Genomic DNA, 15,059 nt, shown 5'->3' with positions numbered 1-15,059 from the left:
CAAAACTGGGGGCAGGGCTGCAGGCGGAGGCCGGGGCGCTGGAGCCGCGCTGACGGCCTTGGCCAGGGAATTTCAATTTCGAATGAGGCTGAGGGAGGCGGTGGCACAGCAGCAAGACGGGGAAGTGAGATGCAGGAGGAGGAGGAGGAAGCCCGCCGAGGAGGTAGGAAAGCCCTACAGGCGCCGCCGGCAAAGTTGGCGGGCTTTGCTGTTGTCTCCGAGAGCGAGTGAGGCGGCACTGGGGAGCCGCCGCCCGCCACTTCCCTTCCTCTCCTCGGCTGCATCCGGGAGGTGGGCGAGCGAGCGGGCGAAAGGGACGCGGAGTGAGCTTGAGGGGGAAGTAGGCGAAGCGCAACAGCCGCTCTCTTGATGGAGCCGGGTTTCTCTTCCCTCTTCCCCCGTTTTCTCCTCATAGACACTCGGGAGGGTGCCTGGCTTTTGCTCTGCCCCCCACCCCCGAGCCGCCCTTTGGCTTCTCAGTTCCGGCGGAGCTGCTCCCCGGGGGGCGGCCAGGAGGGAGGTGGCGGCGTCGGCACGGGTTCCTGCTCTTCCCGCTCTGCCGCCGCCTCCTCTCAGCCCCTCGTGATGTAGGGCTCCAGATGGAGTCGCCTCGCGGTTTGAGTAGGTGGGAGGGGAATTTTTTTTTGGGGGGGGGAGGTTTTCAAGCCTCCTCTGCCTGCAGTCCCGGTAGGGAGAGGCGGCGGCGAAGACGACAACAGCGCGGGTGGGGGGAAGAGCAGCTCTGAGGCGAAGATGCACGTCCGCTGGGGCTGCCGCCGCCTTCCTCCTCAGGAAATCCGCTGCCCTCCCTCAGCGCGAGGGGAAGGGACTCTGGCGCTGAGGAGGGAGGATGCAAAAGCAAAGCAGGGAGTTGGCGCTGCACCGCATGTTCCTGCCCCTCTCTAAAGCATGGGGTGGGTTGCCTAGCGGGGTTTGGGTGTGCGCAGGGCGGGAGAGGGAAGCCCTCTTTCCATCTGCAGGTTTTTAATCCCAGCAGTGGCTTTCTCCTTCCTGCCGAAGGTTTAGTTGAGGGGCCCCCCCGGAAGCCGTCGATCCCCACCTTTTGTTCAAATTTCCCTCGTTTACATCCCCTCCCACACACGCGGCACGACGCAGGAATGTGATCCGCGTGGGGGCGGGAATGAGCTTACATTATTACAAAAAACAGCAATAATTGAATGCAGTGACAATAATTTTTGATAATAAAGAGTGGACACATAGTCCTACAGACACAACCGGCCCTTTGAGGGTGACCAAACTGCTGATGCGGCCCCCGATGAATTTGAGTTTGACACCCCTGTCCTAGAGCCATGAGGTGGTGTTTCCCTTTAGGTTCCCAGCAAGACCAAATACAAAATAAGTAGAACACATTATACTGTTTTTGTGGCATGGCTGCAATCCTGTACATGGTTTCCTGGGTAACCTCCACTGAACTCAGGGGAGCTTCTTCTCTGATTGCACAGGTCCAACATGCAGAACACTCAAGCACTAGCCAGCTAAAATCCAAGCTTTGGCTTTTAATTAGAAATGTAAATAAGTGTTACTTTTAAAACTGCTGGTGTAAAGCAGGGCCCCATCAAAGAAAAGGCGGAGCCAGCCTCTTCTTATTTTCCTAATCCTCTGACTTTATACCAACCAGTCACTAACTAGTAACACTTGAAAGCCTCCAGTAGCACCTTAAAGACCAACTAAGTTTTTATTTTTAGTTGGTCTTTAAGGTGCTACTGAAGGAATTTTTTTATTTTACTTCGACCCAGACCAACACGGCTACCTACCTGTAACTTGAAAGCCTCCTTATCCCCTCATTCACTGGAGGGTCCTGTCGCTGCTGTGGTGCGGGCAGGGTCTGAGAATTAGTTGGGGGCCCTCCAGGCCAGTTCTGGCCTGAGGGCTGCTGGTTCCCTGCCTGCTCCACTATGTAGCCATAATGGCTATTGCCCCTAAAGACTTGTCATCCATGTATTTGTCTAAGTTTTTATTTTGGTATGAGCTTTCGTGTGCATGCACACTTCTTCAGATACCATGCACACGAAAGCTCATATCAAAATAAAAACTTAGTTGGTCTTTAAGGTGCTACTGGAGGAATTTTTTTATTTTACTTCGACCCAGACCAACACGGCTACCTACCTGTAACCATGTATTTGTCTGTTATAAACAAAATCTGCCCTTATTCCCTTACGGGGTACCCAAGAGTCCTTTTTAGGTTCTCCATCGGTAGGAGAAAATAAAAGAGGCCAACCAGAGAATATTGAGAAGCCAAGTAGCTAATAAGCTTGATCTTTACTGACTGTTGCAACAGGGTGTTCTCTCTCACAAGAGAAAAGGACCCCGAACCAAAGGTGTGCCAGCCCCTATATAGACTTTTGAAATTGCCCACCTCAAACTCAAGATCAGCCCCAGAAGCGCCATAATACATCACAGGACCACCCCCCAAATACATCACAGAAAGAGGTGGTCTCCAGCAGAAATACATAGGGGGTGGTCTAAAACAGAATTCTGTGTGTTGTTTATCTCCTGGGTTTTGGCCACTCTTTTGTTATTATAAAATAACTACTTAGTTCCTGAATCCAGGTCACCTCCTCACCTTATTCACACCTTAAATGTGCCCTTAAGGCAGGATTTGTGAGCACAGACACAATGAGTTTTTCATTTCCTTCCTCCTTGAAGAGAAAGATTTGGTCAGTTTAGGAAAGTTAAAATGGTTTCAGGACTGTCTTCCTGTACTGTTTAAGACATGTGATTTATACTGTATATACAATTATGAACATTTGTTTTTTTATATATATGACCTCAAAATTCTTACAACATGTCTAACTCCTATCTAAAGCCATCTAAGGTTGTGGCCTTCATATCTTGTGCCAGTGAGTTCCACAAAATAATTGGGTGTTGTGCAAATAAGTCCTTTCTTTTGTCTGTCCTGAATCTCCTGTTTAGCATTATGCCACAAGAGAAGCCCAGGATGTGCACTGAGACATGTGTTCAGATCAGATTTTTTTTTAGGCATAGTCTGCATGCTTACTGAAATACAGTGGTACCTCTGGTTAAGAACTTAATTTGTTCCGGAGGTCTGTTCTTAACCTGAAGTACCACTTTAGCTAATGGGGCCTCCCACTGTCACCAGCACGCAATTTCTGTTCTCATCCTGAAGTAAAGTTCTTAACCTGAGGTACTACTGGTACTTCCGGGTTAGCAGAGTCTGTAACCTGAAGCATTTGTAACCTGAGGTACCACTATAAGCTGATTGCTCCTGTGGGTGGGTTTGGGTTTTGTTTGTTTGTTTTTTTGTTTGCTTTGCTAATAGGTGTTGCATTTATTTTATTGCTAAAAGAAATTTGAATGCAATAATACCCACCCCTTAAAAAGGAGGGGAAACTATTAACCTGATGGTTTTATTCTGTTTTCTCTTCAGATTCCGAGTTCTTTTGGGTTTCAGCTGTCCTGCAAAATAAAATCAACAGCATGGCACCTCTGTGTGTGTGAGTGTGTGTCATGTATTTTACCATCCTGCACTGGGAAAACCATTTGCTATCTGTCTCTAGTGCCCCCTTCAAAAAAACCCACAAATGGGCCCTGTGCCCTACCCGCTTCGTCTTACAGCATAGGCAACTACGGTATTTCGCCTTGGCATTCAAGATCACCAGGACAAAGTTGAACTGCGTTCTAACCCTGGGCCCTTTACACATGCTCAGAAGCACACGTATTCAGTTCACACGTATTCTAGTTATAAACCTCGGCCAGGAAAATAGGTTATGAGCAGAGGGCACAAGAGGAAAACAAGGCCCCCTCCCGCAACAAAGTTTCCCACGGTGTTCTGCAGCCGCTGCTTTTTTAAAGGGCGCTGCCCCTTTAAGCAGAGGCCGCGCACCACTCGCCCAGACAAAAGCCGGGCAACCGGGCTTTTCCTCCCTCTCCCTCCTCCCTGCATTCAAATCCCCGGATGAAGCCCCGTATTCTCATTGGCAGCGGGAGGCGGAGACATAATATCAGCGACACACAAAATGGCGTTGGGGCGGTCGGCGCGCTACTTTCTTGCGCTTACATAATGCGACCTCCCTCGCTGCTTTCCTCTTCCCCCTCCTTTTCTCTCTCTCCCTCGCGCAAGCAAACGCGCCTACTTGAGTGACGTAACACTCCGCCAATAGCGCGGCGGGACATTCCGAGCCAGACCAATGGCGGCCCGCGGAAAGGCGCGAAAAATCGAGGAGGCGGGTCTCCTTAATAGTTAAAATTAAGAAGAAAAACCCGCCACCGTTCTTCTCTTTAATTCTCTCCCTTCCTTGACTTCTTTCTGTGGTGGTGGTTTTTTTGCTTATCACTGTTTTTTTTTTTGGTGTGTGTGTGTGAGAGAGAGAGAGAGAGGAGGGGGGGAAAGAGTTGCTTGCGCATGCGCAGAGCGAGCGAGCGCGAGAGTGGCTGAGGAGGGACTGAGCGGGCTTCTCCCTCCCGCGCTCTCTCCCTTCTTGTGAGGAGAAAAAGGAGGAGGAGGATCATCATCACTGCCGCCACCGCTGCCCGCTTCTCCCCTTCTGTGTATCCCGCCATTTTCCCGGCGGCCCTTTTAGCTCCGGAGCCGCCGCCGCCTCCCCGGGGCCTGGTGGCCGGGCGATGGCACCGCTGCTGGGCCGCAAGCCCTTCCCGCTGGCCAAGCCTTTGCCGCCGCCGGGAGAGCCGCCGGGGGGAGACGAGAAAGAGGTGGCGGAGGAGCGCTTCGTCATCGCCCACACGCAGGAGGCCTTCCGCACCAGCGAGTATCCTACGGACCGCATTAACCGGAGGGGGCAGGCAGGGGGGGGGAAGAGTGTGGCGCCCCCCTTGTTTACCTCCGAAAAGAAAGGAAGAGAGAGGTGGGGGGTGCGTGGGGGGCCTTTGTTGTGTCTGACTCTGCTCTCCTTCCCTTCCCCCCTCCCTCTCTTATCCTGACCTGACCCGATTCTGGCGAAGGAGGAAGGCTGCCTCCGCCACTACGTCGTCCTGTCTCTCCGCTCCCGGCTCCCCTCCCTGCTTCTTCCTCCTCCTCCTATTTCGGCTTAGTCTCTTCTCTTGCCTTCCTCCTTCTCTGTCGGGCCTCCTCCCGATGTTTTTTTGGGGGGAGACGGGACGGGACGGATCAGGGCAGCAGGAAACCTCCTTCCTTCTCTTTCTCGGGACTTTCCCAGCAGCACTCCTTCCTTCTCTCTCCCCCCCCCCCCCAACCCACCACCCACCCGGCAGTCGGAGGCAGTAGGTATATACTTAAGGATACCAGTTCTAGGAAATGGCAAGTGGGGAGAGTCCTGCTTTTGTGATTGCGTCTTGCTTGGGGAAACCTAATCTTCTGCTTGTGGGCTTCCCATTAGAGTACTGTATCTGGAGAACAGGATGCTGGGCTAGATGGGCCCCCTTTGGCCTGATGCGACAGCGGGGCTTTTCTTGCATTCTTACAGCCCAGTCTGCTCCTCTCACTCGGGCCATCTAAAGTTTGGACCTCAGTGCCTCTTGAAGGGATGGAAGAAGGCCTGGCCCAGTATATGCGGGGGCAGAAGCCCATTGGGAAGCCTCATCCCACAGTCCTTTTCTTGGTGCTCCCCCAGCAAGTGTTAATTCACAGGGTTCGGCTTCTTCCTTCTCACCTGCTTAAAAATTGGTCCTGCAGCTGGATCAGACCAAACGGAGCCCATCTCACCCTGCTGCTTCTTTCCTGTAAGGGGCATGCCTGGTTCCCACAGGCAGGGTAGGAACATCACTTCCTCATTGATTCCCTGAATTCCTGTTGTCAGGGCTCAGGGCGGATGCAAATTCCATATGTGTCTTAGGCTGAAGCAGTTTTATGGCTTTAATTATTTTCTCATTAGCCAAGAGAGTTTGAAATTGAGCCTCCATAGCCAGAGGCAGTTTGCCTCTGAATACCAGTTGGTGGAGGAGGGGCTGTTGCCCTTGACCCTGCACTTGTGAGCTTCTGAGAAGCTCCTGGCTGGTCAGTGCAGGAAAAAGGGTGATGGTGATCCCTTTGGTCTGATCCAGCCAGGGGAAACCTTCTATGCATCCTTAGTTACGGTATATATCAAGTAACTGGAGCAGCACAGTTTTGGTTACTACCGTGTTTCCCCTTTTTTAAGACACCGTCTTATAACTTTTTTCCCTCAAAAAAACACACAGTGGCTTATTTTCAGGGGGTGTCTTTTTTTTAAAAAAAAAGTGCTGGTACAACTGGGACCCACTGGCTCAGGATGCTCGGTGCTCTCTTCTGCACATTGCTGGGCGCGTTGTTGGCGCTGCCAGTTCCGAGCGCCTGCAGGGTGGGGTGGGGGTGGCAGTGCTTTAAACCCCCAACCCTGTAGAAAGCAATGGAAGTTATGGACCGTAACAATCCTTAAGAGGCGCAGGTCTTAAAAAACCCCTGGTATCACCCTTGAAGCACAGCCTTCCAAAGTCAGGGGGGAAGAGGTCTGTTTAGACAAAGGAAAGGATCGGGGTGATTCTGTGCCCTGGGACCCACAGAACTACTTTAAAAATCCCAACCTGGGGTGGGGGGTCAAATAGTGAAGCCCCATAGCCCTGTAGCAACAGAAGGCACATTCTGAAGCACCCGAGCTGTTCGGTTCCATAAAAAATCCAGGAATTGTAAAATTAACAACAATAATGGGGGGGGGCACTCTATCCAAAGAGTTAAGAAGGAATGGGAAAGTGTTGAGTTATATATGGAAAAATATGGAAAGGAAAGTTAGTTAAAGATAAAAAATAAATAATTATCGCAAGGGGAAAAATAACATCATAAAGGGTAATAATATTAAATATAAAATAGACAACACAACAGAAAAAGCAAGTATATGACTAAATGAGATCGCACAGGAGTGAGGGAAGTGGGGAGAGAGGGAGGGGGGTAAGGAATGGAAGGAGACAATGGTTGGAGGAGGGTATAGGGGGATGAATTAAAGGAAAATTAAGACTGAGAAGCGCATGGTTTTTGTTTTTTAAAGATGCAAAGGCTTGCAATCAGCCAAAGTATAGAGCCCAACTTCCAAGAGACTGCGATCTACTTGCGGATTTATAAACTGGAGGTGATCTACCCCCGTTTTATTGGTGTTCAGGTCAGAGTTGTTTTTAGAGAGAGGAAATATCCCATTTTTGAGGTTAAAGTAAAAGTTCCTGACCTTTTTTTTATAATGAGGAAATGCTGCTAAAACTCTGTTCTTCATTCCACGAAGGGGAGAGGGGGCGGGGCCGGGTGCTCAAAGACAAAAGAAATGGAAAAGGAGATAGCGATCAACTCCAGCCTCGCATTCATGCAGCCGTCGGGAGAGGCAGGGGCTGCAGCCGAGTGCTGCTTCACAAACAAACGGGGGAAAGTGCTTAGAACCCAGAGAATCCAGCTGAAAAACACGAAGCAGCAACAGCAATTGCACACACACCATCCCAAGCCAGCACAGTAACCAAGTCCCAAAAGCAAGAAAGGACTCAGCAAACACTGCTGCGGCCGGCGTTGCTGCTGCTGACTCGGGGAGCTCAGTGATCTCTTCCGCACAGCGCCTATCACTATGGCTTATTTTCGGGGTACGGTTTATATTTCTCAAATGCTTAGAAATGCTGCTATGGCTTATTTTATGACTACGCCTTAAAAAGGGGGAAACACGGTAGGAGGTCTCCACTCTCCAGGCTGACAAGACACTGACCTGCTTGACTTTAGCAGAAGTAAATTAAGGGTAGAACCTCCCTGCACAGCGGCTGTCTCCTGTCATGTAATACCTCCAGTGAAGCTGATTGGCAGAAAGTTCACGAAATGTGAGTGGTAGTTCAGAGTAATGGAAGTTGCTGCCTCCTGTGGTGGTCTGCATAAATTAACTTGCTCTCACAAGTGTTGAAAGGCGTTAGCTTATATATATTTAGACCAGTTTCATGATGGAATTAGTTCAGCTGCAGCAGTTGACCCTAATAATGAAATGGAGCCTCCATGTTCAGAGGCAGTGCATCTCCAAGTACCAGGTGCTGTGGACAAACAGCAGGGGAGAGCTGTTTTCACACACTGCTTGTGAGTTGCTCTGGGCACCTCCCTGGCTGGTGTTGAAAATGGCCTTTGCCAGCTTGGCAGGCCAGCTTCCAGATGCTGCTGAACTACAATTCCCATCAGCCCCAGCCAACATGGCCATGTGATGCTGGGGCTGATGGGACTTGTAATATGAAACGTATGGAGGGCATCAGGTTGGCAAAGGATGAGTTAGATCAGATGGTTCTCTTGGTTTGATTCCTAGGATTAAATTATTTCTCCTAATTCTTGGTACTTTAAACATTAGTGTGGTGTGGCAAAAATGACTGTTTAAGGACCATTGGCTGCCATGTGCAGGGGCTTTCTCTGCATTCAACAAAATATTTGTGCTAGTGCAAGGATTCATGCTAATGCAACCCCCTGCCTAAGAGCCTCACACTGTCCCATATGTGCTCAGGACTGTTGGAGGAACCTCCAGAACAGATTTAGGGGTTTGTGGTGGGAGGAGAGGAGGAGAACATTTCATTGCTGATGAAACATTCACCATAGCGCTGTGCTGACTATAACCCTGAATGTTGGAGGCAGCCTTGTGTTTAACTGGTAGCTGTAGGTGTTGTGTTATGTTGTGTTGCATGCAGGCTGAGCAGGGATAGAGCAGCTTATTGCTCATTTCTCCTGGGTTATCAAGGTTGAAATCACATGAACCCCTCTGCCAGGCATAAGTAGACTGTCACTACTTTCCCCCCTTTTTCTTTTTGCAGCCTAGTCACTTTTGTGAGCTTATTTCCAATGTTGATTTGCGGCCTAGTGCCTGGAAAAGCCTGGCCATACTGATGCAAGTTTTCAGTGTAACTTGTCCCTTTCTTCAGAGACTTATTTTTTCAAATAGTGTGTTAAAAGGTTATGCCTGATATGTCCTTGCCCAGGCCACTTAAAGATCTTTTGATGACTGAGCAGAGATTTGAATGTGGTCTGCATCTAAGCCCACCAGTGATTGATGTGTAGTTCAAGGAAAGCTGCTATTTAAGAACTGATCACTACAATATTGTTTGCTGCTCTGGCTTCATCTTCTACATGCTTCACTATACACATCTTGCAGTTATTTTGATGTTTTTCAGACTTTGATGGAGATGGATTTTTGTCCAAGGTTAGCCAGCCAATGAGGTTAATAGCTAAGCAGGGAACTGAACTTGAATCTGCCACCTCCAAATTTCTATTCAGTACATTGCTAGACCTACAGTACTTACCCATTTCTTTTCTCCTATAAAATATAATTTTACCTCTGAAGTTTTAGTCGAAGGTTGGTGTTGTGGGCATCTTAAAAGCCCAAAGAGCTGATTTTTATAGGCCTAAGCAATGAAATTTAGCATCCATACAAGGAAAAGCTTTGTTCCCCCCATCATTCTCGCTTCTTTGTCTTGTACCCAAGAGAGCCCTTTCCTCTGACCCAACCCTCTCCTCTTTTTCTTTCTCTTTCCCCTCCCCCTCCCCAGTTCTGTCTGAACAGCCTGGGCTGTTCTGGTCATCAATGGTTGAGGTTCTTTTAGGAAGCAGGGCCGGGGTTGGGTTGTTTTGTTTTTGCAGTGTCTTGATGGATAACCTAAAGCAAGAGATTGGAGGTGGAAAGTGACTTCTTCAGAGTTGGATTTTCTGCTTTTTGTGTTTGTAACTTGTTTACCATCACGTGACCAGAAGCTGTTTTGTGAAACTGGAGCTCTTCAGCCTCTGTGCACAGATCTGACTGGATAAGGCAGAAGCATGTCCACAGTAAACTCATAGTCCCCAGCCCATTTCCCTTGGAACAGCTCCTTCGGGCCTGGATTGCAGCTTGCATAACCCATTCATGCCAGCTTAATTCTACTGGAATCCTGTGGACTGTCTGCAATCTCTGTCTTATCATTAAAAAAAATGCTTACCACTGTGATGGGGGCAGCAGAGCAAAGTCAAGCATGATATAGAACCCTTCTGATGAAAAAAACCCTCCAAAAAACAAAACAAAAACCCATTGCAGGAAAGGCTGCTTTGAGCTGTGTACTCCCAGCCCCCACAGTGTGTTGGTGTTAAGGAAGTCCAAACCTGGTGAGGAGGAGCTTGAGTTAGCCAGATCCCTCTGCTGGCAGGAGGGCTGGTTTGTGGGGAGCATGCTTATTGAGTATGTGTGTTCAGGACCAATAGCCTTCCTCAGCTAGCAACAAAGACTGCCTGTCTTGATCCAGTTTCTGTCAGGAAAGAATGACTTGGGATGAATCTGTACATGGACTGCATAACTGCCAAGTGAGGTGACAGGGTGCCAGTCAGAAGAGAATGTGATTGGCAGGGGGATTTCCTTGGTGAGTGTGAGATAAGCAGTCTGGAGCTGTCAGTTGGAGGGTGGTGTAAGGGCGACTGCAGTGCACAGGTTGTTGTGGTCTGTCATGCCATAGACAACTGTGCTGCAGGCCACAGGGGCTTTTATACATGTTAGTGGCAAATTTGAGTGGAATATGCTTTGGTGGGGTTACTTGCTCTTAAACTAGCTGAGAATGCCTGCATTTTAGGAATCTAGGTGCATTGGAATTCTTCACCAATGCAGGAAAATTCACTTTTTGTGGGTTTTATCCTCCCCAATAGTATGTAGACCAGGGGTAGGCAGCCTTCTCAATCCGGCCCATGGGAATCAGTGTGTTCTTACGTGAGTAGAATGTGTGCTTTTATTTAAAATGCATCTCCAGGTTATTTGTGGGGCATAGGAATTTGTTCACCCCCCCCCCCCAAAATAGTCCAGCCCACCTCATGGTCTGAGGGACAGTGGACCGGCCCGTGGCTGAAAAAGGTTGCTGACCCCTGATGTAGACAGCAACACCGGCGTTTATTCTTTGCTTTCTTCACTATTCTGACCCTGGCTCTCCATCCCAAGATCAGCCCAAGGCATATAGTGCTAGCAAGGGCAACAGAGCTACATGTTTCTACTTTAAAAAGATAGGCTGTGTGTGCATTGTCATATTAGGAGAGCGATTTTTTTGTCAGTAAGAGCCGAGTTTTATAAGTGCGGCTTCTGCAGCTTCTGTATGCCCTAGAAATGAAGGATGACTCCTCTTGGTTCATCTTTTTTTGTAGCGTGACATGCTCCTGCAAGTCACCTCCAGGACATCTTGCTAAATTACAGTTGTATTTGCACACCTGTGTTGGCTTGCCTAAGTCCTCTCACTTTTGCCTCTTGGCTCTATAATTTAGAACACTTAGAGTCTGACTGTGGTGCACAGATTTGAATGCATCTATGTTTTTCCTTTCACCATCTCAAATCTCCACACTTTCTCAAGATCCATTCTTATCTGCTTTAAGGTTTTCAATGATAAGATGAGTTGCTTTTGAAAGCTTATCGGCTATCATAAGCGAGTTGGTCTTCAATGGGCCTCTGGTCTGGTCAGCCATAGTTTTTGATCAAATCAGTAGAATGGGGAGCTTGGCTGTTCAATTGTGCAGAGTTCAAATGTTGTTCTGCTTCAAGTCACTTTTCTCCAGCAACTCATCCTGGAGGTGTTAGTTTATGGAAGTTCAGAGAAGTTCAGGTTGGGCTGTGGTGAATCCTGTTTGTCTAGCAAGCATACAAAAAGTGTGCCATATACTTTGATAACAATTTAGCTGTACACACGTCTTGGATTTGTTATCGTTGGTATACATTTCTTAGATTTGTGTTCACATAGCCCTGCCTCAGATGCCCAGAGTCAAATTATGGGCTCATGCATTCCTTCCCCTCTCCCCGCTATCCCTCCTCTCATGGGCACAGATTCCTTCCCTTAATATTCTGCTTTGAGGTAGCTGTAGTTTGTTGTGAAATCTGGATTAGGTAAATTGTGCTGATGACAAATGATTGTTTGTATTTAAACTAAAATTGGAAAGCCACTTCATTGTTTGGTTTCCAATTTGGTAAGGAAGCAAATTGTTTGGTGACCATATAAAGTGGCTCAAAATGTATCTGATGGGTAGCAGTAAATAATAGCACTTTGAAAAATATAATGGGAGCAACCAAGCACAGTATCAACAAGTAAATATATGTAACAAAAATACTAATCATTCCATGCAACTTTGTGTAAAGCAGTGCAGATAAACTGACAGCTGCAAATTAAACACGATGTTTTCCTGAGTTGTTGCTCCTTCAGAGAGTATGAAGCACGGCTGGAGAAATACAGCCAGCGAATATGGACCTGCAAAAGCACCGGAAGCAGCCAGCTGACACACAAAGAAGCCTGGGAGGAGGAGCAGGAAGTCGCTGAGCTGTAAGTAGCAGAATCCAAAGCATCTATTTTTAGAGACCAGGGCATGAGCCCTAAACGTAGGGTGCTGGTTGTTTGGCAGGCGGCTGACTGTTGCTGTGAAAATCATCACCAGAAGTCTGAGTCAGCATCCAAAGAAGGATTGAACATCTTTCTCCACCTGTGTTGATCAAGGGGATCAGCCTCAAGTTAGCTTTGGCCTTGCTGCCTCTTCTAATTCTTGCTTTTGTTTTGTTAGGGCCTTATTTTTCTTGTTGCTTATAAATGTACAACTTGCCTTTTTTAGTCCGGTATGCTTTATTTTTTAATTGGCTGTACTCTGTTAAGGAATCAAGGCAGTTCTTGATCCGGTTGATATTATACTGCAGTTAAAATCAAATCCAGATGTGTTGCACAAAAATGAAATAAGAACACCACTCTTTGTAAGCATCTCAACGCTGTTCCAGAGGCTTTCTGGAATATCTCGTGCTGGATATTCGTGTAAAAAAGCCACTCTAGGCACATTTCCCCCCTCAGGTAACAGTTGCATGTTTGTTCAAGACATCTTTCTCTGCATACCAGGCTCCCAAAGGGCCCAGTGTCTGAGGTGAAAGTTCCTGGCCTAATTCTGTGGTGTGTTTGTGAGTGTTGGTCTGCAGGTGGAGCTTATGTCAAAAAGTTCCTGCACATAGAAATCTAGCAGATCGGGAAGAATGCAACTTGCCTCCACTAAGAACAAGGTTCTATGAGCCTCTGCTTGCAGTCTTAGTGGGGTAATATTGAGAAGCAGTTTTATTAGCTCATCTGCTGTTTGTGAGAATTAGACCATGAACTTTTCACCTTGTCTCTAACTTGTCCTTTGATAGATTGACTAAATCTTCCTACTCAAGTTTTATAATTGTCTATCAGAGCAGGCTTATACAGTTCCCTTGATATGTACAAGTTTTGTACCAGAGAACTGCACATAGCTTCATTAACATCTTTCCCTCCCCCTTATCTTGGAAGCTGTAAGGCAGCTTCCTATGCCATGGTGGATTTTGTCATTCTCAGCTGACATTGCTGATAGAGGGATTTGTGAATTGCTTCATGAACGTTGGCTGCTGATTCTGTGAGTTTACTGTTGTCTGTTTTGTAATAGTTGCCACTTAAAAGGAATGTGTTATATTCCCCTCTTTTGATGATATTTTTAGCTTGAAGGAGGAATTCCCAGTTTGGTATGAGAAACTTGTCCTGGAAATGGTTCATCACAACACAATTTCCTTAGAAAAACTGGTAGACACTTCCTGGCTGGAGATCATGACCAAGTTTGCTGTGGGAGAAGAGTGTGACTTTGAGGTAAGGCCCCAGCTTGAATGGATCAGGATATCCAAGGCTGTTTCTCTTTTCTGGGCCTACTTGTTCTTATGCACCTTTCTGTGACAGCTTCTGCCGCCATGTCCAAAAGGTGGAATACTCTTTCCTCACCTCCAAACTGATGTAATTGGTTTCCAGAGGAATTTCAGTGTAATTATTAGATGCAACATACCTGGAAAAGAGGGAAGGGGGTACAGGTTACCTTGGAACAGGTTCCTCTTCCAGTCACATGACTGGAACAAGTGACCAGTTATCTCCTAGAGGGCATCTTTTGGGTGAACTCAGGTGCCATGTCTTGTTCAATGACTGCAAGCAAACCTCTACAGGAGTTCTATAAAAGCCATTGCTGGGTTTCAGCTGTGGATGGCTGCTGGGTTTTGATCTGTTTAGTGCTTCTTTTTAAATGTGTATTTGCACTGTATATTAATTTGGCATTAGTGGATTGTCATACCTTCTTGCCTGTTCCAGCCAAGCACAAGGGGGTGTGGCTGGTAAACGTAGCCTTGCTCCAGGTGACTAGCAGCTCCCCACCACCCCCAACTGCTTGCATGAACCACCCCCCCCCAGTCACCATTTTGTAAGCAGCTCCCTGAATCTAGTCATGTGGTCACTTTGGGCCTCCCTACCAGTTCTCATCGGTTTCCCTCTTCCCATCAGGTTGGGAAAGAAAAGGTGCTGAGAGTAAATGTAGTAAAAATCCATCCTCTGGAGAAGGCGACAGAAGAAGAGGCACCTGAGAAGAAAGCTGACGGGGCCTGTGATTCCCCGTCCAGTGACAAAGAAAATTCCAGCCAGGTGGTTCAGGACAACCAAAAGGAGTTGGCACTGAAGGAAGATGATAGCCGGAGAGAGAGTCTGAGTGAGTAGCAAGCCACACCCTGGCCTGAGTGATGTTGATGATCCACTATCTTTTATCCGGGTAGTACAGGCTGCCTTCAAAAGATCTATTGGTTACACAAGGGTGCGTGGGGTGTTGTGGGCTGATCTCCCTCCCAGGTTTTCTCAGATTGCTTTGGAGAGAGAGTCTATCTAGACGACAGGTGTCTTTGGTTTGCTGGTGACACCCAACTTGCTCTCTGTTCTGGCTAAGTCAAGGCCTCCAGTGTCTGTCATTGTAGGACTGATACTTAGTTGAAGAAGCATTAGGAAGCCCCCATTCCCTTTGCTATGGATCACTGGCCCTGTGCAAGGCTGCAGCCTTTTTTAATGTGCGTGTCTGAAGGGTGTTGCCTTTGGTCTTGCCACTTTTGTATTAATAATCCACTTGATTGGCCTTTGGGTCAATAAATGGAGCATTCTGTGGGAAAAGACAGTCATAGTTGTGGTCGTAGCTTAAATATGGTATGCAGGTAGATCCTTTGTGTAGCGCTTCATGGGAAGTAGTTCCATTGGCTGGTGTTTTATGCCCATGCTTTTCCCTGCAGCTTCTCCTATAGATTCTAGTTAATGTGCTTTGCTGTAGGAAGTTTTCACAAACAAATAAGGTGCATTGTGTGGTTGGACAGCGCAAACAT

General features: G+C 47.7%; 1 protein-coding gene across 1 annotated transcript in view; it reads left to right on the top strand.

The window, feature by feature from the left end:
* Window positions 1-4,380: 4,380 nt before the first annotated feature.
* Window positions 4,381-15,059, top strand: part of BAZ1B (bromodomain adjacent to zinc finger domain 1B) — a 35,335-nt gene continuing 24,656 nt past the window's right edge. The window contains exons 1-4 of the mRNA XM_035139154.3: window positions 4,381-4,748; window positions 12,100-12,216; window positions 13,383-13,527; window positions 14,203-14,404. Coding sequence (XP_034995045.1) covers window positions 4,606-4,748; window positions 12,100-12,216; window positions 13,383-13,527; window positions 14,203-14,404 — 607 coding nt within the window. The 5' untranslated portion in view covers window positions 4,381-4,605. The remainder of the gene's footprint in view (window positions 4,749-12,099; window positions 12,217-13,382; window positions 13,528-14,202; window positions 14,405-15,059) is intronic.

The sequence above is a fragment of the Zootoca vivipara genome, chromosome 14, assembly GCF_965207765.1.
Source record: "Zootoca vivipara chromosome 14, rZooViv2.hap1.1, whole genome shotgun sequence".
NCBI classification, from domain to species: domain Eukaryota; kingdom Metazoa; phylum Chordata; class Lepidosauria; order Squamata; family Lacertidae; genus Zootoca; species Zootoca vivipara.
This window is presented reverse-complemented; position numbering and strand designations above follow the sequence as displayed.